The 18,288-nt window shown below is 36.2% G+C and overlaps 1 protein-coding gene across 1 annotated transcript in view; it reads left to right on the forward strand.

The window, feature by feature from the left end:
• BARD1 (BRCA1 associated RING domain 1) overlaps positions 1-17,917 on the forward strand; it is an 82,832-nt gene extending 64,915 nt beyond the window's left edge. The window contains exons 8-11 of the mRNA XM_059168128.1: positions 2,256-2,388; positions 2,946-3,038; positions 14,479-14,576; positions 15,601-17,917. Of these exons, the coding sequence (XP_059024111.1) occupies positions 2,256-2,388; positions 2,946-3,038; positions 14,479-14,576; positions 15,601-15,933 (657 nt within the window). The 3' untranslated portion in view covers positions 15,934-17,917. The remainder of the gene's footprint in view (positions 1-2,255; positions 2,389-2,945; positions 3,039-14,478; positions 14,577-15,600) is intronic.
• Positions 17,918-18,288: the final 371 nt, after the last annotated feature.

An 18,288-nucleotide genomic window follows, 5' to 3' on the forward strand; every position in this document is an offset into this window, starting at 1 on the left:
TCGCCCTCTCTCAAATAAATAAATAAAATCTTTTTTATAAAAAAAGTTTATTTAATGTCATTTTACATAGTAACAAATATCTAGAAAATCAAGGTACTGAACCCATGGGATATTTTCTGAACATCTTTTGAACCTCGTGATCCTAAGATCTTTGTTTATTCTAACCAAATTCCTTGCCCACCCCTTACCTCCTGTTCCAAATCAAATGTGTAGCTTTGATGGCCGTTTGCTTTTTTTTTTTTTTTTCTAAATAGTATTTCTTAACTATGAGAAATTAGTGTCAGTTTCTATTTTTTATTCAAATGTAGAAACTATGATAGGAAAATGCTTGACCCACTTTGGTGCTTTTTCTGGGGTTGATGGAAATAGTATCATATGCTATATTTAGAATTGATATCTTTTCACTCTTGTGTTTTGTGCAGAGAACTCATTTAGCTGAAGTAGAGTTATATAAATTAGAAAGCAATGTGTTGCATTTAGAGCTATTTTTGTGGCACTTCCTTGTATAATTATAACTATAATTTTTGAATTACTATTTTTTACTATTATTTAGTGATGATGATCCGTAAAGTGTACCGCACTATTTCCATCTTAAGGAATATTTAGTGTTTAGGTTAGACATGGTTACATCACCTTACAACTTAGAGAATAGGGAAGATACATATATAGAAATATGATGTAAATGTGTGTAAACTTGTCCAGTAAAACCTTTACCCCTTGAACCTTATATAAATAAGTAATTCAGGAAACTGAACTTTTAAGTGCTAAATATTGCCATTAAAAAAAAACCTTTTATAGAAATCTCTTAAAAAATCTTGTATACATACTTGCTTAATAAGTAGTAGAATCCATCAATAGATTTCAGTGAATGAGTTCGATCTGTTTATAGATGTAGCTAAACAACTTAGATGTTTCACTGTAGGGCATCAGACTGAATCATCACTACTCTGATATGTAAAGTGAATATTTAAATACAAAATTTTCTTGAATCTAGATGTTGAACTCTGCTAGTGATCATACCTTCAGTGTTTCACTCGTGTTCTTTAGAGCTTTTGACAATCCAGGAAAATCCTCTGCATATAAAGTCACACATGTCAGAGGGCCCTATGTCTTTTATTTGAAAATTACAGTACTATGTTTGGCTTTTTGTCCTCTAATACTGTGGTGATGATTTGCTTTTTCTTTTCTTCTTTGCTGGGTCATTGCTTGTCTTGTATCAGATAGCTTGTGGCTAACTCTCATTCCAATTCCATTCGTTAAGTCCTGTTGGCTGGTGTTGGAGGTATTATCCATCTCATTGTTTCTTTGAATCTTTCACTTTTTTTTTTTTTTTTTTTAAGATTTTATTTATTTATTTGTCAGAGAGAAAGAGAGAGAGCGCGAGCCAGCACACAGGCACTCAGAGTAGCAGGCAGAGGGAGAAGCAGGCTCTCTGCTGAGCAAGGAGTCCGATGTGGGACTTGATCCCAGGATGCTGGGATCATGACCCAAGCTGAAGGCAGCAGCTTAACCAACTGAGCCACCCAGGCATCCTGAATCTTTCACTTCTAATCTCAAATTCTACCCATTGGTGTCTTCTCTTTATTTTTGTTCTCGTTGTCTCATGTAAGTTCTGTATCTTTCTCTTCAAGTGAAAATATTGGTCATTGTTAGAGCAGTTCTTTACTTTTCATGAGCTATGTTGAGTTATTACTGTTGGTGAATCTGATCTAACTTTTGTATTTCCTTGTCTCTTTTAATTTTCTTGGTTTTAGTAGGTAGCTATTTTGATGTTAAGAGTTTGTTTGCGATTTTTGAGCTCAGTGCAATTAGAAGCTTTAGTGTTCTTTGATTTTTCACATAATCTCAGTTTAAAATAAAAAGACCAAACTGAGTTTTAACTTTAGTGGAATAAGTTAGTGGAGGGGAGATAGGGAATTGATATTTTTTAGTGTTTTGGGTTACTTAAGAAAAAAAAGGCTTCCTAGTGACAGAATGAAGTTGTAAAACCCTACAGAGATCCGATGTAGAATCAAGAAAACAAGATGCCCTGGATTTAGATTGCTATTCCAAAAGCGTTTTATTGGGGAAAAAATAAAGGACTAATAAAATGTATTGAGCATTAAGGCTCTGAGTGACAATTTGATGGAAATTGTGGGGAATTACTAGATAAAGGAAGATAAGAACAGAGTCTCAAGCTTCTATCAAGTGCAAGTCATTTAATATCTTTCTCTAGTCTTTAAATGATTTTAACTCTGTGGTATCTCCCTTAACAGACGAACACTGGTCAGCGTAGGGATGGACCTCTTGTGCTTATAGGCAGTGGACTTTCTTCAGAACAGCAAAAAATGCTCAGTGAGCTTGCAGCAATTCTTAAGGCTAAAAAATGTGCTGAATTTGACAATACAGGTGAGGAGATTTATATACTTACTTTTGGTTCAAAAAAATTTTAAATAAGTAATCCCTTTGTAGACCTCCCTTGATAATTTATATGTTTTAACCATTGGGGATCGGCAGTATACTTTGAATCTTGTAATATGTCAAAAATGTGTTTATAGTTATAAACTACTTATAGGCCCAATTTAGTTAGGAAATAGAAGTTTAAAGCTTTGCACATATTTTGGGACAGAACTGCATCAGAAAGGCAAACTTTTGAGTTCACTCATGACAAATAAATTGTGTGCAATGTAACGCTTTAATTCTTAGTTACAGTTTGAAAATAAGAGAAAAATATGTTTGCTAATATGGCTTTAAGTTTCTTGGTTTATGATCTGATTTTTCATGTTGTTGGCTAGGATGGAGAATGATATTAAATTTAAAAAGTAGTATAAAGATTGTTGCTTTTGAAGAAAATCCAGATTATGAGGTACAGATTATAATAGTTGGAGAATTATTTTGGTTTATATCTTTGTTTCTCTCTTTCTCTCTCTCTCTCTCTCTTTTTTTTTTTTTTTTTTGTATTCTAGTGACTCATGTCATTGTTCCTGGGGATACAGTTCAAAGTACCCTAAAATGTATGCTTGGGATTCTCAATGGATGTTGGATCTTAAAATTTGAATGTAAGTACTGGACTTGGGAGAATGACAGAATGAATTAAGTTGACTAATTTCATTTTGTGTGGTACTCTACTGCCAATAATTATTTAAGGACCTTTTTATTTTTTAACCTCTGGTTAGTCACTGCATTTTGAAAAAGCTTCTATTATTGGTACCATCTAGATGTTCTTGATGTGACCACAGAAATGCTTTTTAGTCTTTTTTAAAGTCTTTTTTTATACACTATGAACTATTTTAATAAAGAATAAATGTATTATATAGTAGACTTTGAAGCTTAAGCAATACATATCATTGTTACGATATATTTAACTTAATAAACACATGTTTATTTTTTTTTTTATTTTTTTTTTTATTTTATTTATTTATTTGACAGAGAGAGAAAGAGATCACAAATATGCAGAAAGGCAGGCAGAGAGGAGGGGGAAGCAGGCTCCCTGCTGAGCGGAGAGCCCAATGTGGGGCTCGATCCCAGGACCCTGGGATCATGACCTGAGCCAAAGGCAGAGGCTTAACCCACTGAGCCACCCAGGTGCCCCATAAACACATGTTTAAAATATACTACCATGATATGAAATAGTTTAAGGCTTTTGTTTTAAGATTTTTTTTTTTAGGGGTGGGTAAGGAATAGAGGGAGAGGGAGAGAGTCTTAAGCAGGCTATATGCCCAGTGTGGAGCCTAACCTGGGGCTCGATCTCACCACCTAAGATCATGACCTGAGCTGAAACCAGGAGTCAGATGCTTAACCTCCTGAGCCATCCAGCCACCCCTCGCTTTATGATTTCTAAAAACTGTGTATGCTTTCTTAGCTGATCCAGTGTATTTTTGGAAACTGTTGGAAGTTTAGACTGCCTTGTACTAACCTGATTTGGAGCAATTACACCGGCTGTTACCCACACCTCGGCTGCAGCTGTATTGTCCTTACCTGCTTCTTGTTGATGGTCAAGCACCACTACTCTGAGAACTGCCTTTTACCTTCCCTGCTCTCACTTACTTGCTTTACTTATCCTTGGATTCACTTTGGACTTCAGAGAAAAAGCTCATACAGGGTTATTTCCTATTCGTCATTAGCTAAAGTATCTGCTTTGCATACAATGGCTAAAATTGGACAGTGGGTATACCTGTCTTTTGAACTAATTTTTAGAAGAGAATAATGGCGGTAAAGGGGTGCACAGGGGTCTTGTGATGGGGTGAGTATCTTGATCCTGGCGGTGGTTACATCGCACAGGGCTGCGTACGTGTTTGCACTGTACAGATCTGCATGCCTGTGCGCACACACAGACTGGAGTGCATGTATAACTGATAAAATCTGAAGAAGCTCAATGGATTGTGTTCGTGTCAAATTCTTGGTTTTGATCCTGTGATCTAACTGCATATAGGGAGTTAGATTGGACACCAGAGGAAGGGCGCATGGGACTTCCCTGCACATTTCTGTGTATCTTCCTGTGATTAATTATTCCAAATTAAAAAGTTAATAAAGGATAACCAGTATTTTTAATGAAATGTTCTTTTTAGGAAGCAAAGATTAGATTAGAATTAGTTTTTAAAAACTCCATGTTATGGCTTTGTGCTTTGAAGTTTTTATGGTAGAAATACTTGATTTATCAAGATCTTAATTGTTATTAATTTGATCTCTAGTTTGAAATTAATTTGGTTTGTAGAACAGTTTCCCTTTAGTACTTGGTATTCATGTCCTTTTTAAATGCAACTACTCCTGTCCTTGTGATGCCCGTCTCCGCTGGGTCAGATCCAGCTAAGTCTGTGACCAGCACTGTCACTTGTCTCTGATCATCCTATCTGTGATTAGTCTGGCCTGGTTATGACCACCAGTTCAAGGAGTATGATAAGCGGTCGGATTGACTGATTATGTACATACCCCCCCCCCAAAAGTTTCCCCTTCTGTCTCATTCTTACTTTTGAATTTCTTTTCCCTTTTTAATCTGTGGTAAGTCTTACTAGGTCTCAGTGTTTAAAACATTTGGTTTTATGACTGTAGATGCTGTTTCACCGAACCTACTCCAGAGGCTTTGCCAGTGGTTGTGGGAAGGAACAGATTTTCGTAATAACAAAGTCTTAACAATAAAGAAGGCATGTGAAATTTTGAATGTTAAGGCATTGCCAGTTAAGTCTTGTTCTTGTGAATATGCTTAACTTGTATCTGGTTAAATATACAGGCTACATGATTCATTTCCATAAAATCTGCCTTCTTTAGGAAATGGAAGTTTTATCATTTTAATGGCTTGGCCTGTCATTTTTATAGAATCACGATGGACTCAAGCTGACTCAGTAGTGTGCTATTTGGGGATGCTCTCAGTGGTGAATAACACCCTCCAGGATGTGTGGAATCTCTTTTTTTCTTTTAATTTTAAAAATTTTTTATTTTTTAGAAGATTTATTTACTTATTTATTAGACACACAGATGGGTGGGGGGCAAAAGCAGGCAGAGCAGCAGGCAGAGGCAGAGGGAGAAGGAGAAGCAGGTTCCCTGCTGAGCAGGAGCCTCACATGGTTTCATCCCAGGACTCTTTGATCATGACCTGAGCCAAAGACAGATGCTTAACCCACTGAGCCACCCAGTGCTCTTGTCGTATGAGATCTCTTTAAAAGTTCATATTCTTGTACTTTCTAACAAAGAATCCAGAGAGAAGTAGGGTCAGGGTTTGGGACAATTACTGTAAATAGTAACTGGGTTTATCAAGAGAAGACAAGAAACTGCAAATACTTTCTGTCCTAATATATATTTCTCACTTTGTTGTTTTTGTTTTTGTATCAGACACGTCAGTTTGATTCTTTATTTATTTATTTGTTTGTTTGTTTGTTTATCAGAGAGAGGGAGGGAGAGAGAGCAAGCACAGGCAGACAGAATGGCAGGCAGAGGCAGAGGGAGAAGCAGGCTCCCTGCCGAGCAAGGAGCCGGATGTGGGACTCGATCCCAGGACTCTGGGATCATGACCTGAGCCGAAGGCAGCTGCTTAACCAACTGAGCCACCCAGGCGCCCTGATTTTTTTTTTAATGTTCAGATTTATTCAGAACTTTCTGAAACAAATAATGTATATTGAAGAAATATGAGATGGACCAAAGCTTTCAAAATTAATTGTAAAGATTTATGATTTATTAAAAGTAGGTCTTGTGGTCGAAGATAGCAGTTAGCTTGCCAGTAGACAAAATCCTGACTTGTTTAACTATATGGAAACTTCAGTATTATCTTTTCATGGGACGTTCCATAAGCCAAGTAGGTTGAAGATGAAATTCTATCTAAACTTTTCTCTGAAGATAATTACCAAAATAATGTAACAAATCAAATGAATTTAAACAAATTAACAGTTCTCTAAGTTCTCTAAGTTTAGCTATTGGAAATTCTCTGTTTAACCATGTTTTGTCTTAATTGGTTACTGTCTCTTATTTTCCCACATTATATGTGAAGAGTATATTACAGTGTCGCAGTTAGTGGATAGACCAGTGGAGATTCTGAGACAAGACTCTACCTATACTGTTGTGCCAGCCATTTGTTTCATCGTATTTTATACATATTCTACAGAAATGGGAGATAACAGATAGGAAAGTGCCTTTAAGATTAAATGTAAAGCTGAGCTCCTGCTTAAGTCCTGGTTCTGGTGCTAATTCGTTACATGCAACTTAGAACCATCATCGTACAAGGGTGAATCTGGGTAATTAAAGACATGATTAGAATGAAAAAATAGAAGATACATGAATAAGTGATTTTTATTCACCTTCTAGAGTGTGAATATGATGGAACTACATCCTAAACATGTAAACTAACCTTCAAAAAGAGGACATAGCTTCTATCGACCTTTCCTCTTAGTACACTGCTTTCAAAATTTCCTCTAGCCTGACCTTTTTTTTTTTTTTTTTTAATTCTGCCTCTTCACTTCTCATCTCAATGTGAAGAGGAGAGCAGATGGCTGTCATCTTTTCTTTTCTTTAATAATATCTCCCTCTTTCCCATTCTCCTCTAAGTTTAGCTGCTGGAGAAGTTTTGAAAGTCCTTAGCAGTGGAGGGCATTGCCATGGGAATGTGCCAAACATTTTACTCTGGACTGGTGTCTTTGGAAGTGCCAAATAGGATGGGTTTTTTTTGTTTCTGTTTTAGTTGAGGAGGACGAACCCAAGATAATCCTTATCCTCTCATATTATAAATAACCTCATATTTAGGTTAACAGACTTATACTTAAATATATTTCTTTAAATTTTATTCAATAAAATAGAATAGAATCTATTTAGTTCTACTTAAAGTTTGTGAATTTTTAAGAAAATAAATATACTGAAGCATTTCTATCAACTAAAATTGATAGGCAACTTCATGTTTACTGAAATCCTTCACAAAAGATTCTGTAGGAATTACTAAAAAAAAAAAAAATCTTTTGATCTAATAGTCCCACTTCCGAGGATTTGTCCTAAGCAAGAAATACAGAAGAAAGAAAAAAGTTATTTTCATTGTTATTCCCGATAGCAGGACATACGGGGGATAACCTTAAATCGGAAATAATTAAGAAATGTTTAAATTATATTCTCTGAAAAACTTCATATTTTTATGTGATAATTATTAAGACAAAAAGTATTATAAAAAACAGGGTTGTTGAAATTTTTAAAAAGCATAAAACAATTATCTTTTCACTTTTAATGTTATCTAAATGAGTGAATGCATACAGGCAAAGGACAGTCAAGACAAAACACGGGTGGATTGATAGGCAGAGGCCTGTTTCGTGACATTTTTAAAAAACGATGTGTGTCTGGGGTGCCTCGGGTCTCAGTCAGTTAAGCATCTGACTTGATTTCACCTGGGTTGTGAGACTGAGCTCCTGCTCATGTGTCAGGCCCTGTGCCCAGGGTGGAGTCGACTTGAGATTCTCTCTCACCCCCTCTCCTAACCCCTCCCCCCACTTGCTCTTTCTCTCTCTCTGAAAAACAAAAACAAAAACAAAAACACCCCATGTGTCTTTTAAATGAAATCCAGGTGCTCTAGGAAGAAACTCAGCTTCTCAAGCTGTCATGATATTTAGAAAGTTTGTCTTCTTTTCCAACTTTCCAAAGATGAATTGGCTGGATAAGGACTTCAGTCTTTATATGGGAATTAGCACTTGTGTATGTGCTTTGCTGTAGTCAGATACACCCAATCTTTTGGGTATAGTTCTGTAGACCTAGCAGGTATGTTTTGTTGTGATGATTGTTCTACCAGTCGAAACGGAAATTCTGATATACATACTTAAAATTTAAATGTATGACTAAAGAACACCAAATACGAGTTTTTAAATTATTATATTAAGGAAAAATTTGGGGCGTTTAAAAAAAAGGAAAGAAGTTTAGTCTTGAACCACAACTCTAAAAAAGCGGATTATTTGGGGGCACCTGGGAGGCTCAGTCAGGTAAGCAGCTGCCATCAGCTCAGGTCATGATCTCAGGGTCCTGAGATCGAGCCCCACATTGGGCTCCCTGCTCAGTGGGGAGTCTGCTTCTCCTTCTCCCTGTGGTTTTCCCCCTGCTTATACGTGCTCGCTCATGCTCTCTTTCTCTCAAAATAAATAAATAAATATATAAAATCTTTAAAAAAATAAAAGGGATATTGGCATTATTCATAATATGAGGTTTTAGAATCGATACCCAAATTTTGCCTAATAAAATCTTGTGATACAGCCTGTAATATATATCTATATACTTAAATATATTTATTTATTTTAGAGAGAGTTTATGTGAGTAGGGGAAAGGGCAGAGGGTGAGGGAGAGAATCTCAAGCAGATCCTGGCTGAGTGCAGAGCCTGAGGCAGGATTTGATCTTACAACCTTGAGATCATAGCCCTGAGACCATGACCTGAGCCAGTCAGGAGTCAAACACTCAACCGACTGAGCTACCCAGCCACCCCAATACAGCATGTAATATATTTTTTGTGGTAGAATTTGATCTGCTTTTCAATATGCATTGAGTAAAATGAATTCAGCATACTGTCCTATGAAGAAATATATTATATATAAATATGTCTGTAATTGGAATACTAGCTTAAAAAGTAGCCAGAAATAACCAGTTGTTAATGGTATTTATATAGAATTACAAAGTTTAATGAACTGTGATAGCATTTTCTGATATCCCTAGTCTAGAAGTTTATGATGGCATGAGTGATACATTTAGCTTTTATTTTATATTTTCATCCTTCATTTCATTGTCTTTGCACTCTATACTGTGGCATTTCATAATATTGGGCTTATTTCTTGTACCAGTGCCAAGTTTTCAGAAATTGCAGGGAGAGTGTAAGTTGTTTTTCCCTTGTTTTTGTCACTGTTGTGAAAGTTTTCCTGTGATGATTTTTTTTCTAAAGTTTAGTGATATCATAGCTTCTTTCCCTAAAAAGTCCAATAGAAAAGCACTTAAAAAATAAATTATTTTCTTTGTACAGCTTGGATATTCATTTTTAATAGAATCAGAGGGGGAATTTCTCAATGTCTTTTTTACTAATACGCTGTTACTTTGAGCTTCATAAATACCCGGTTTGGATCAATGATATATTTGTTAGGACTTTTGATTTTGACATAGAATGATATTTGATTCTTTATTTTTATTTATTTGGGACTTAGGTGTTGGCTGAGAGTGATATTTAATTTTGATTTTCAGTGCTATTTCAATTATGGATAGCCAGTGGCTTCAGAAAAATAGCAGTTCTTTAAAATAGGGGTTTATTTACTGCTCTAGGTTTTGACAAAAGTGAGTAGATTCTGTGACCTTCCATAGAAGTTTAGTTTCCCACTTTGGACATTTAATAGATTTTCGTTTTAAAGCTTTATTCCATCTTCATTGTATTTTATAGTCATTTGTATGTAACTGGATTTAGGAACCAGTTTTCCTACTCCTTCCCATTTCCATGATTTAAAACTATATTTTCCCTTCTAAAACTAGAAAAAAGTGGTTAAGATTAGTGGTTAAGATTCATAAACATCATCAGTTCAAGAAAATACACATTTTTTGATATATGTGCTATTACAAGGTGTAGGAGGTAAGAGTGGTTACTAGAGATTTAAGATAAAGGAATACCTTTCTGTGTAGTACAAGCTTCTTTTTAAAAAATTATTGTAGCCCAGTATTCATAAGCTGCATTAGTTTGCAAAAATTCCAGGCTTTGCTAAGGTAGCCAGAGCTACTTTTAATGACTTGGAGTTAAGCAGTACTTTGGGAATTGGGCTCCTTACCTGTATATAAAAAAGTAATAAATCAGGGCCAAAGGAAAGCTTACCTGAAGTGGTAGACATGATCAGGAATATGTGTGGGCTAAAAGAATGTCTGAATTTTAATAAAAGAGGTAATTCATTCCTATATTTCTGCAAAGTGATAGCATCCGTCAAAATCTCAAAACATAATGGAACATGTGAAAAGGAAGAAAGGATATGAACTTTTTTACAAGGATAGTGGCTCCACACATTTTAATGTATGTATCATTCTGGCATATGTAGAAATCTGTGTTTACATAAATAACATAGCATGTTCATTTAAAGTCATTTTGGTTTGGAAATTATTAGCTGAAAAGCCAGTAAGCGGTCTTGCATATGCTTTGGACTTCTTCAAAAGAGAGAAAAAGTATCCATCTTTCTGCTAAGCTGTTTTAGTGTCTGATGATGGAATAATACCAACTTTAGTAAATAAATATTACAAATAAAACATTTTTGGTTAAGTTTTAAGAAGTGTCTTTTAATTGGTGGAAAATGGCCTATTTAAAAATTGATATATAGAGAGAGAGACTAAGGATTATAAGTGTATGTTTACTTTGGATTACTTTATGTCAATGAATATTATGAAAGCTCTGATATTCTGTTTAACATGGAAGATAGATTTAAGAACTTTCTTGCTACAGTTTAACTTCTGTTGAGTAAATAAAATATTAAAATACCATCCATTATCTCGACTTGTTAATTTGGTAATGTTTTGGCAAGTAGATTCTTTCAAGTCCATTGATGATGTTAACGTATCACATTTAAATTGTTGCAAGTTTATTTTAAAGCATTCTATTTTCCTCGGGGCGCCTGGGTGGCTCAGCGCTTAAGCCTCTGCCTTGGCCTCAGATTCTCACCACAGGTCCTGAGATCCAGCCCCCTATTGGGCTCTCTGCTCTGTGGGAAGCCTGCCTCTCTCTCTACCACTCCCCCTGCTTGTATTCCCTCTCTTGCTGTTTCTGTCAAATAAATAAATCTTAAAAAGAAAGAAAGAAAGAATCTTATCCTTTTCTTCTTTTTTTTTTTTCTTTGACTTGTTTAGTAGATCAAGGTAGTTTATCTCAAAAGAGGTTCACTAGAAAATTGTTTTGAATTGATATGTAATTATCATAAATGTCAATAAGTAAGTGTTGAGAAAGAGTAGCAATAAACTTAATGATTCACTAAGACAAAGCCAAATGCATGTTATTCCCACACCTCCTCTCCCACGGCATTCGCCAGTTCTTGCCATTTGGTACACTTTTTTGTTAATCTCTTAAAAATGAAGATCCTTCTATTTAGTTGTCTATTGAATGGTTATGGGACTTATTGTAAGAGAGGTATAATATGTTAAATCTGACTAGAGAATACCTGACATTTCCTTAGATGCTTTATTTTTTAATAAAATAAAGAAAAAAGATTAAAGAAGAATAAAGACTAAAAAACTGATCTACGAGTTGAAGATATCTGAGTTTTTGTTCTTAGTTGTGTCACTGAGAAAACTGACTAGATCTCTTAACACTTGAGTTTCAGGGCACCAAGGAGGCTCATTTGGTTAAGCGTCTGCCTTTAGTTCAAGTCACCATCCTGGGGTCCTGGGATCGAGTCGCAGATCAGGCTCCCTGCTTAGGGTCCACCCAGTCTGCTTCTCCTTCTCCTTTGGCCCCTCCCCCGCTCCTGCTTTTGCTCTCTCAAATAAATAAATAGAATTAAAAAAAAAAAAAGATTTAAGTTTCTTATCTGAAATGAAGAGATTGATTAGATGATGAAGCATCGGGCATTTCAGATTGGTAGTCTAAGGGCCAAAGTAAATACAATTTAGGTGGACAGCTCAGTCCAGTAAACCATTTTCGTTTTGTGTCTTTTTTTTTCCTTATGTTTTGTGTCTTTATGTATGATGTTCATTTTCCTATTGGTTACAGTCGCCATGATTTCCTGGCCCTGGAAATCGTGTTCCTTATATGTTTACATAACACGTTTTACCTTTGTGGGCACTGAAATTACAACCCTTGGAGTAGATGAGGTCACTCCTAAAGTTTCAAAAAATTCTTGATGTTTTCTATGCTATGACAGCAACTAACAGAACACTTAGTCACCATTCAAGCATGTTTTTAAAGACCTACACACTGTTCCTTAATTTTCAGAGGGAAAAATGCTTTATTTTCTTTCTTCTTGATAATGAAGTAGCACAGACAGAGTTGGCAGATTGTTGCTTAGAATAAGAGAATGTCAGAAGAATGTATTCTTAATTCAACGCACTAATTAGAGCACCGGATTTTTCTTTCTTACTCTATAGAAATTTATTGAACAACTGCTATAAAGCTGTAAATTTTATGACTTGAGGCAGTTACGCAGTAGAAGCACTGGCGTCTTCCCATGGAACTGCTGCCCTAACTGTGACTGCCAGATCCTACACTTCTCTCGTTCCTGTATCTGCTGACTGAAGCTAATAGCAGCATATCGCCAGGATCGATAGATACCATTTTAATATGTTTTTTTAAATATGGTTTCTTAATTATTTTTTTAAATAATTAACCAAATGAATTTGTAAAATGGATAAGCAGCAAGCATAAGCCCAGCCCATTTATTTCTGTGATTAAGACATTTGCTCTTCATTTGTTACAGTAGTTACAGGAGTATTCAGTCCTTGGCTTTATATGCTGTCATGTTCATTCATCTAACGATACTGGTATGAATGCTCTGCGAGTGTCGTTAGGAAAGGAGATTTAGGAAGGGGACTACATGCTTAAGTGATAAAAAGTAAAAATAAGAATTTACATGTAAAATAATGAGCTTAAGGTAAGTCCATGACTGAGCTGGACTGCTAATTTTTTTTAGTTTGGTTTTAAATATTAGAAACCGCATATGATGCAATGTACGCACACTGGCATTGTGTCTGGTATGATACTTAGACCTACTCAAAAATAGTGAGACTCATTTTCAGTATACAGTATATATTTTAATATGAGGTCCATTAGAAAGACAGTTTTTTACACAGTGGGCAGTTACTAAAAATTTTATATATATATATATATATATATATATATATATATATATATATATTTTAAAGCTTTTATTTATTTATTTGACAGAGAGAGATCACAAGTAGGCAGAGAGGCAGGCAGAGAGAGAGGAAGGGAAGCAGGCTTCCTGCTGAGCAGAGAGCCCAATGCAGGACTCGATCCCAAGGACCCTGAGATCATGACCTGAGCCGAAGGCAGAGGCTTAACCCCCTGAGCCACCCAGGCGCCCCTAAAAATTGTATTTTTAAGATGCAGTTTTTATTACATGTAGAAACCCAGCAATTTTTACAGAACAATTGTGTTTATGATAAGTTAGAATAATAATATTCAGAAGTTCAGCATAACAAACTTGGCTAAATACGGTTTTTGTATTAAAAACATTGGAGGAAAGGGATACTAAAACATAAGCAAAATTAACAAATTAAGAATCACATGATAAGGAATTATAGCTATCCCAAGTTGGAGTGTTGAATTTGAGTATACGTTAACAGTCCCAAGTTAAGAATAAATAAATTGAGTCTCTTGACAAAGCTCTGCTTCTGGAGAGATGGAGAATACAGTTAAAATCTCACGACTTTTATATATTAAGCAGTATCTTGGAACATCTCTATTGAAGCAGCTCTAAAGCATTTGAAATATTCACGAAGTCATCTCTAGACTGGAGACTTCAGCTGTGTACCTGTCAAATTCCAAGCATGTCCCAAGCTTTGCTTAACATTTAACAAGCACTCTCGAGTCTCTGCTGGGTGGCCGTCTGAGCTAGGTGCTGTGGGCGGAAACACTTTTCCTTCTGTCAGCTCACTTTAGAGTCTAACAGGAGGTTAGACCTAGGACTCTGGAAACGAGCAGCGCAGCAGATCAGCCCTCAAGTTTAAATCATTGTGGGCTGGACTATATGAGAGACTTTTGATGCACCCTCCTTCTTGTCATTGCTATAAATAAAAATTTAGATTTTTATGGTTGCATGTGAAATAGCATATTGATTTAGGTTTTCAGAAGAGAAACTAAAATTAGTGTTCAGTGCACTTCATTGCTCAGTTCTCTGAAGGAAAGATTTCTTATATTAATATGGAAAACCATTTTTATTACCATTTTGTTTTAGCATAAGTAAGGTTTCTTTTTCTGTTTCAGAACAATAGTTACAATAAATCACCTAGGTCATTTACTTGTTTCAGTGAGAAACAAATACTCACTTGATACTTACTTTGCTTTTATCCTTGTTTTTTGTTAGGGGTGAAAGCATGTCTCCAGAGAAAAGCATGTGAAAGGGAGGAAAAATACGAGATTCCTGAAGGACCACAGCGAAGCAGGCTCAACAAGGAGCAGCTGGTATTTGTGTTTTGATGCTACTTTCGTTGGTCTTATTGTAACTTAATAGTATCGCCATCAGGAAAAATGTCTCTTGCCCTTTCAGCAAGTACAGGTGACTGATTAAAATTTTGATTGTGCTTGTTTCAAGCACTTGATTCTGAGAGATGATCACAATGAGCAGTAGAATCCAGAAGGTGATAATTTCATTCTGTTAATGGATTGTTGACATCTTGAACCTTCCCATAAGCCTTTCCGAATCTGAGGTAAGTCTCAGATACAGAGAGTAACTTGAAAGAGGACTTATGGCTGCTGCTTGGGTTTAGTTTCCATATGTGTGTATTGTCACGTATCGCAGTTTTAATGGATAATATTCCATTATCCTGTGTGTGTATATATATTAGAAAGGACAAAGAAAACTTTTCATAAAAGGCAGTTGTGGTGTGTCTCATAGCTAATTGGATGCCTGACCATGCCTTCATAGTATATTGGACCCCAGGGAAGATGTATCTGGAACCTTGGAGACCACGTGCCCACCAGGGCTGTCCTCGAAACTCGAGGTTGGTCACATGTAGGGACCTGAGTAAGGATGGACAGAACTGGGGCAACAGCCACAGAAATGATGTTACTCGTATAATTTTATTAACTATAGCTGTGTATCCCTGAAGCACATTTCAGATCCCCTAGGAGTTTGTGGGCTTTGAGTCCCCCCAAATGGGATAACATTCTGTAAAGTTCGATGAACAGTTTCTGTTTGCTTTTTAAAACGTGTGTGTGGATCAGAAACATACACACTCCCCCTAACACCTAAAATCTGAGGAGTATAAAGTTCCTGAAAGGGTGACTGAGTTTTAGGAGAAAAATTATAACAAGGAAACCTATAAATACATAAGTACTTTTCTTGACCTAAATACTGTACTTGAAATACAGTTGATCCTGCAGCTTCTTAACAGCTCATGACTATTTATCTTTATTTTCCTCATTCATATGCAGTGTTTTAAAATATTTTGATCTGCTTTTAACGAGCCTTTTCATGTTATTTCAGTTGCCAAAGCTGTTTGATGGATGCTACTTCTATTTTGGGGGAACCTTCAAACACCATCCAAAGGACAACCTTATTAAGCTTGTCGCCGCAGCTGGGGGCCAGGTCCTCAGTAGAAAGCCCAAGCCAGACAGTGACGTGACTCAGACCATCAATACGGTTGCGTATCATGCGAGACCGGACTCCGATCAGCACTTCTGCACACAGTATATCATCTACGAAGATTTGTCTAATCATCGCCCAGAGAGGGTTCGGCAGGGCAAAGTCTGGATGGCTCCTTCCAGCTGGTTTATCGATTGTGTGATGTCCTTTGAGCTGCTCCCTCTTGACAGCTGAATATTGCACCAGATAAATGTTTCAGATTGAACTCACATGGTGCGAGAACCCAGCCATTGCACTGTTTTGATCATTCACGTTTTTATAAATAGGTAGACTCGTTCATACATACTTTTTCCTTAAATTAAAAAAACGAAAGAAAACAAAACCTACCATGCCAGAATTGGAATTCGTTCTGTGTTTACCATTTAGATGCTGAGATTGCTTTGAAGGATTTTTCTTTTTAAAACTGGTGTATGTTTTGATTCATCATGTCTTTTTATTCAAATAATCAGCTATCAAAGATTAATGAGAGAGTACCAGAACTATTGGTTAAAATACAAGCAGTATCGTTACTATCTCAGCCTTTTAATATGTTCTTTGATGAAAACAGTCCACGCTTGCCATGTGCAAAAGTATTTGCCATCCTTAGTAAACAAAGAATATTGTCAAATAACTGATTCTGGCTTTATTGTAGTAGAGTACCTGGTCTGAATGTACCACCATAGGTGTTAAATTCTTCTATCTACGGTTGTCTTCATCTTGTGTTGTGTTTAGTTTCTTAAAATTTACGTGGATGTTAGTTCCTATGTTTTTATCCCTTTTTATCTCATGTAGTCATCAAGAAATCATGATTTAAACCATAGCATTTTTCCTTGGTGGTGAAAATCAACATTGGACTCGTGGTACCTATTTTTATTGTATATACTTGCTTACAGTTAATTATCAATTTATGACTGTGTTTATTATCTACAGTATATGTATATATACGTAGAGCATTTTCTCTAACACATTTTAGTATCAGTATTCCTTAGGTCTCACCAGACTAGTAAATTGTCGATCAGATGTTAATTAAATTAGGGGCCAGTCCTTTTGCTGGTAGACCTCACTACATATTGCTAAAATAATTGTTTTGGAAGGTCTTAATTTCTTCTTTTGTGAAGCTTTTTATTTTCCATTTTTAGATTGCTGTGGAGGCAGAAATTGGGGATTATCTGATTAGAACAGATTTTGTCCAGGTGGTACAAAAGGCTATCAGAATAAATCTAAACGCAGGAGTAGGAAGGGCTCCTTATCCCATGACTGGCAGGGCTGCAGAATAGGAGACACGCCCGAGCCTGGGAGTCCTGGGGAGGTTATTCTGATTGGAGTGTCCGTGTTTGTGAATGAATTGACAAGATAAATGAGCTCATTTAAAAATATTTGTAAGAAGAATTCTTTAACAAGTCTTCCTGGAAACTGAATATACTTCTGAAACATGGGAAGGGAGACACTGTGGGACCTGCCACGTTTGGTCCCTGAGGCTGGAGATTTGTGAAGTACCAGATGAGAGTCTGAAGTGAAGGAACACAGTGAGATTCATTTATTTCCAAGTTTGAGATTCCGCTGATTATTTCAAAATAAATCTTAACTGTAGTTCCTTCTTTAACATGTCACGTTTCCATATCAAGAAACACATCATATAAATGCACTGATACACTGTGGACCCTAACCCTCGTGGGTGGATTAGTTCTGCAGCCCCCTCCAACCACTAATGTGTTTGTCCCACATTTCATTCTAATGGAGAATGATGAACACCAGAGCGCCAAGCAAATCCGAGGGGTTAGATAATGTCTGGATTAAATAATTCAGGGCTCTCCGGGATTTTGGTTGCCATTTTTGATATATAACTGACTTCTGGTCACTGTCTGTTGTCTCATCGGTCACATTCCTAGACAGGTTTGTGTCTGTTCCTCTGATGTGGACCCCTGTTTGTAAAATAACTTTGGGAGTTGCTGCCTGGTCTCCATTCATTTCCTTTTATCTTCCCCCTCCCTGTTGTCCCCTACTATTAAGCGGTTTTATTTTGTGTTTCTTTAAATATTTATTTTGACAGCAGTTGGTTGATGTTAAGCTCTTGAACCTTATAATTTCTGTGTAGGTATGCTTGTAACTGTTTGCATTTTTTCAATCACAGATTCAAGCTTCCCTTTTCTTGACTATAAATCATTAAAAGTTATTTGTGTTTCTGTATTTGTGTATCTTCTTAGAGAAGTAGTTTACTTTTATTCTGGGCTATGGAAGAGTAAGACTTCGTAAGACCTGGGAGGAGACCTTTGAGCTAACAAAAGCTTATCTTTTGGAACACTTAACACATTGTAGTTCATTTTGGATAGAAATATTTCTTAACTATATTAGATACTTTACCACCTTAAATAAATTGTCTGAGTACAATGTAACCTTGATAGTTTGGAATCATCATTAGGAGGGTCATTGACTACACAGTGATTCCTTCATGGTTCCATTAAAGCCAGAGGGTCGTCAGCTTGTCCACAGTGTCACCTGGTTGCTTTTTAATGCCTGCATTTTGTAGCTTCTTCCCTTGGCAGCTGCTAA

The sequence above is a fragment of the Mustela lutreola genome, chromosome 3 (genome assembly GCF_030435805.1).
Source record: "Mustela lutreola isolate mMusLut2 chromosome 3, mMusLut2.pri, whole genome shotgun sequence".
NCBI classification, from domain to species: Eukaryota; Metazoa; Chordata; class Mammalia; order Carnivora; family Mustelidae; genus Mustela; species Mustela lutreola.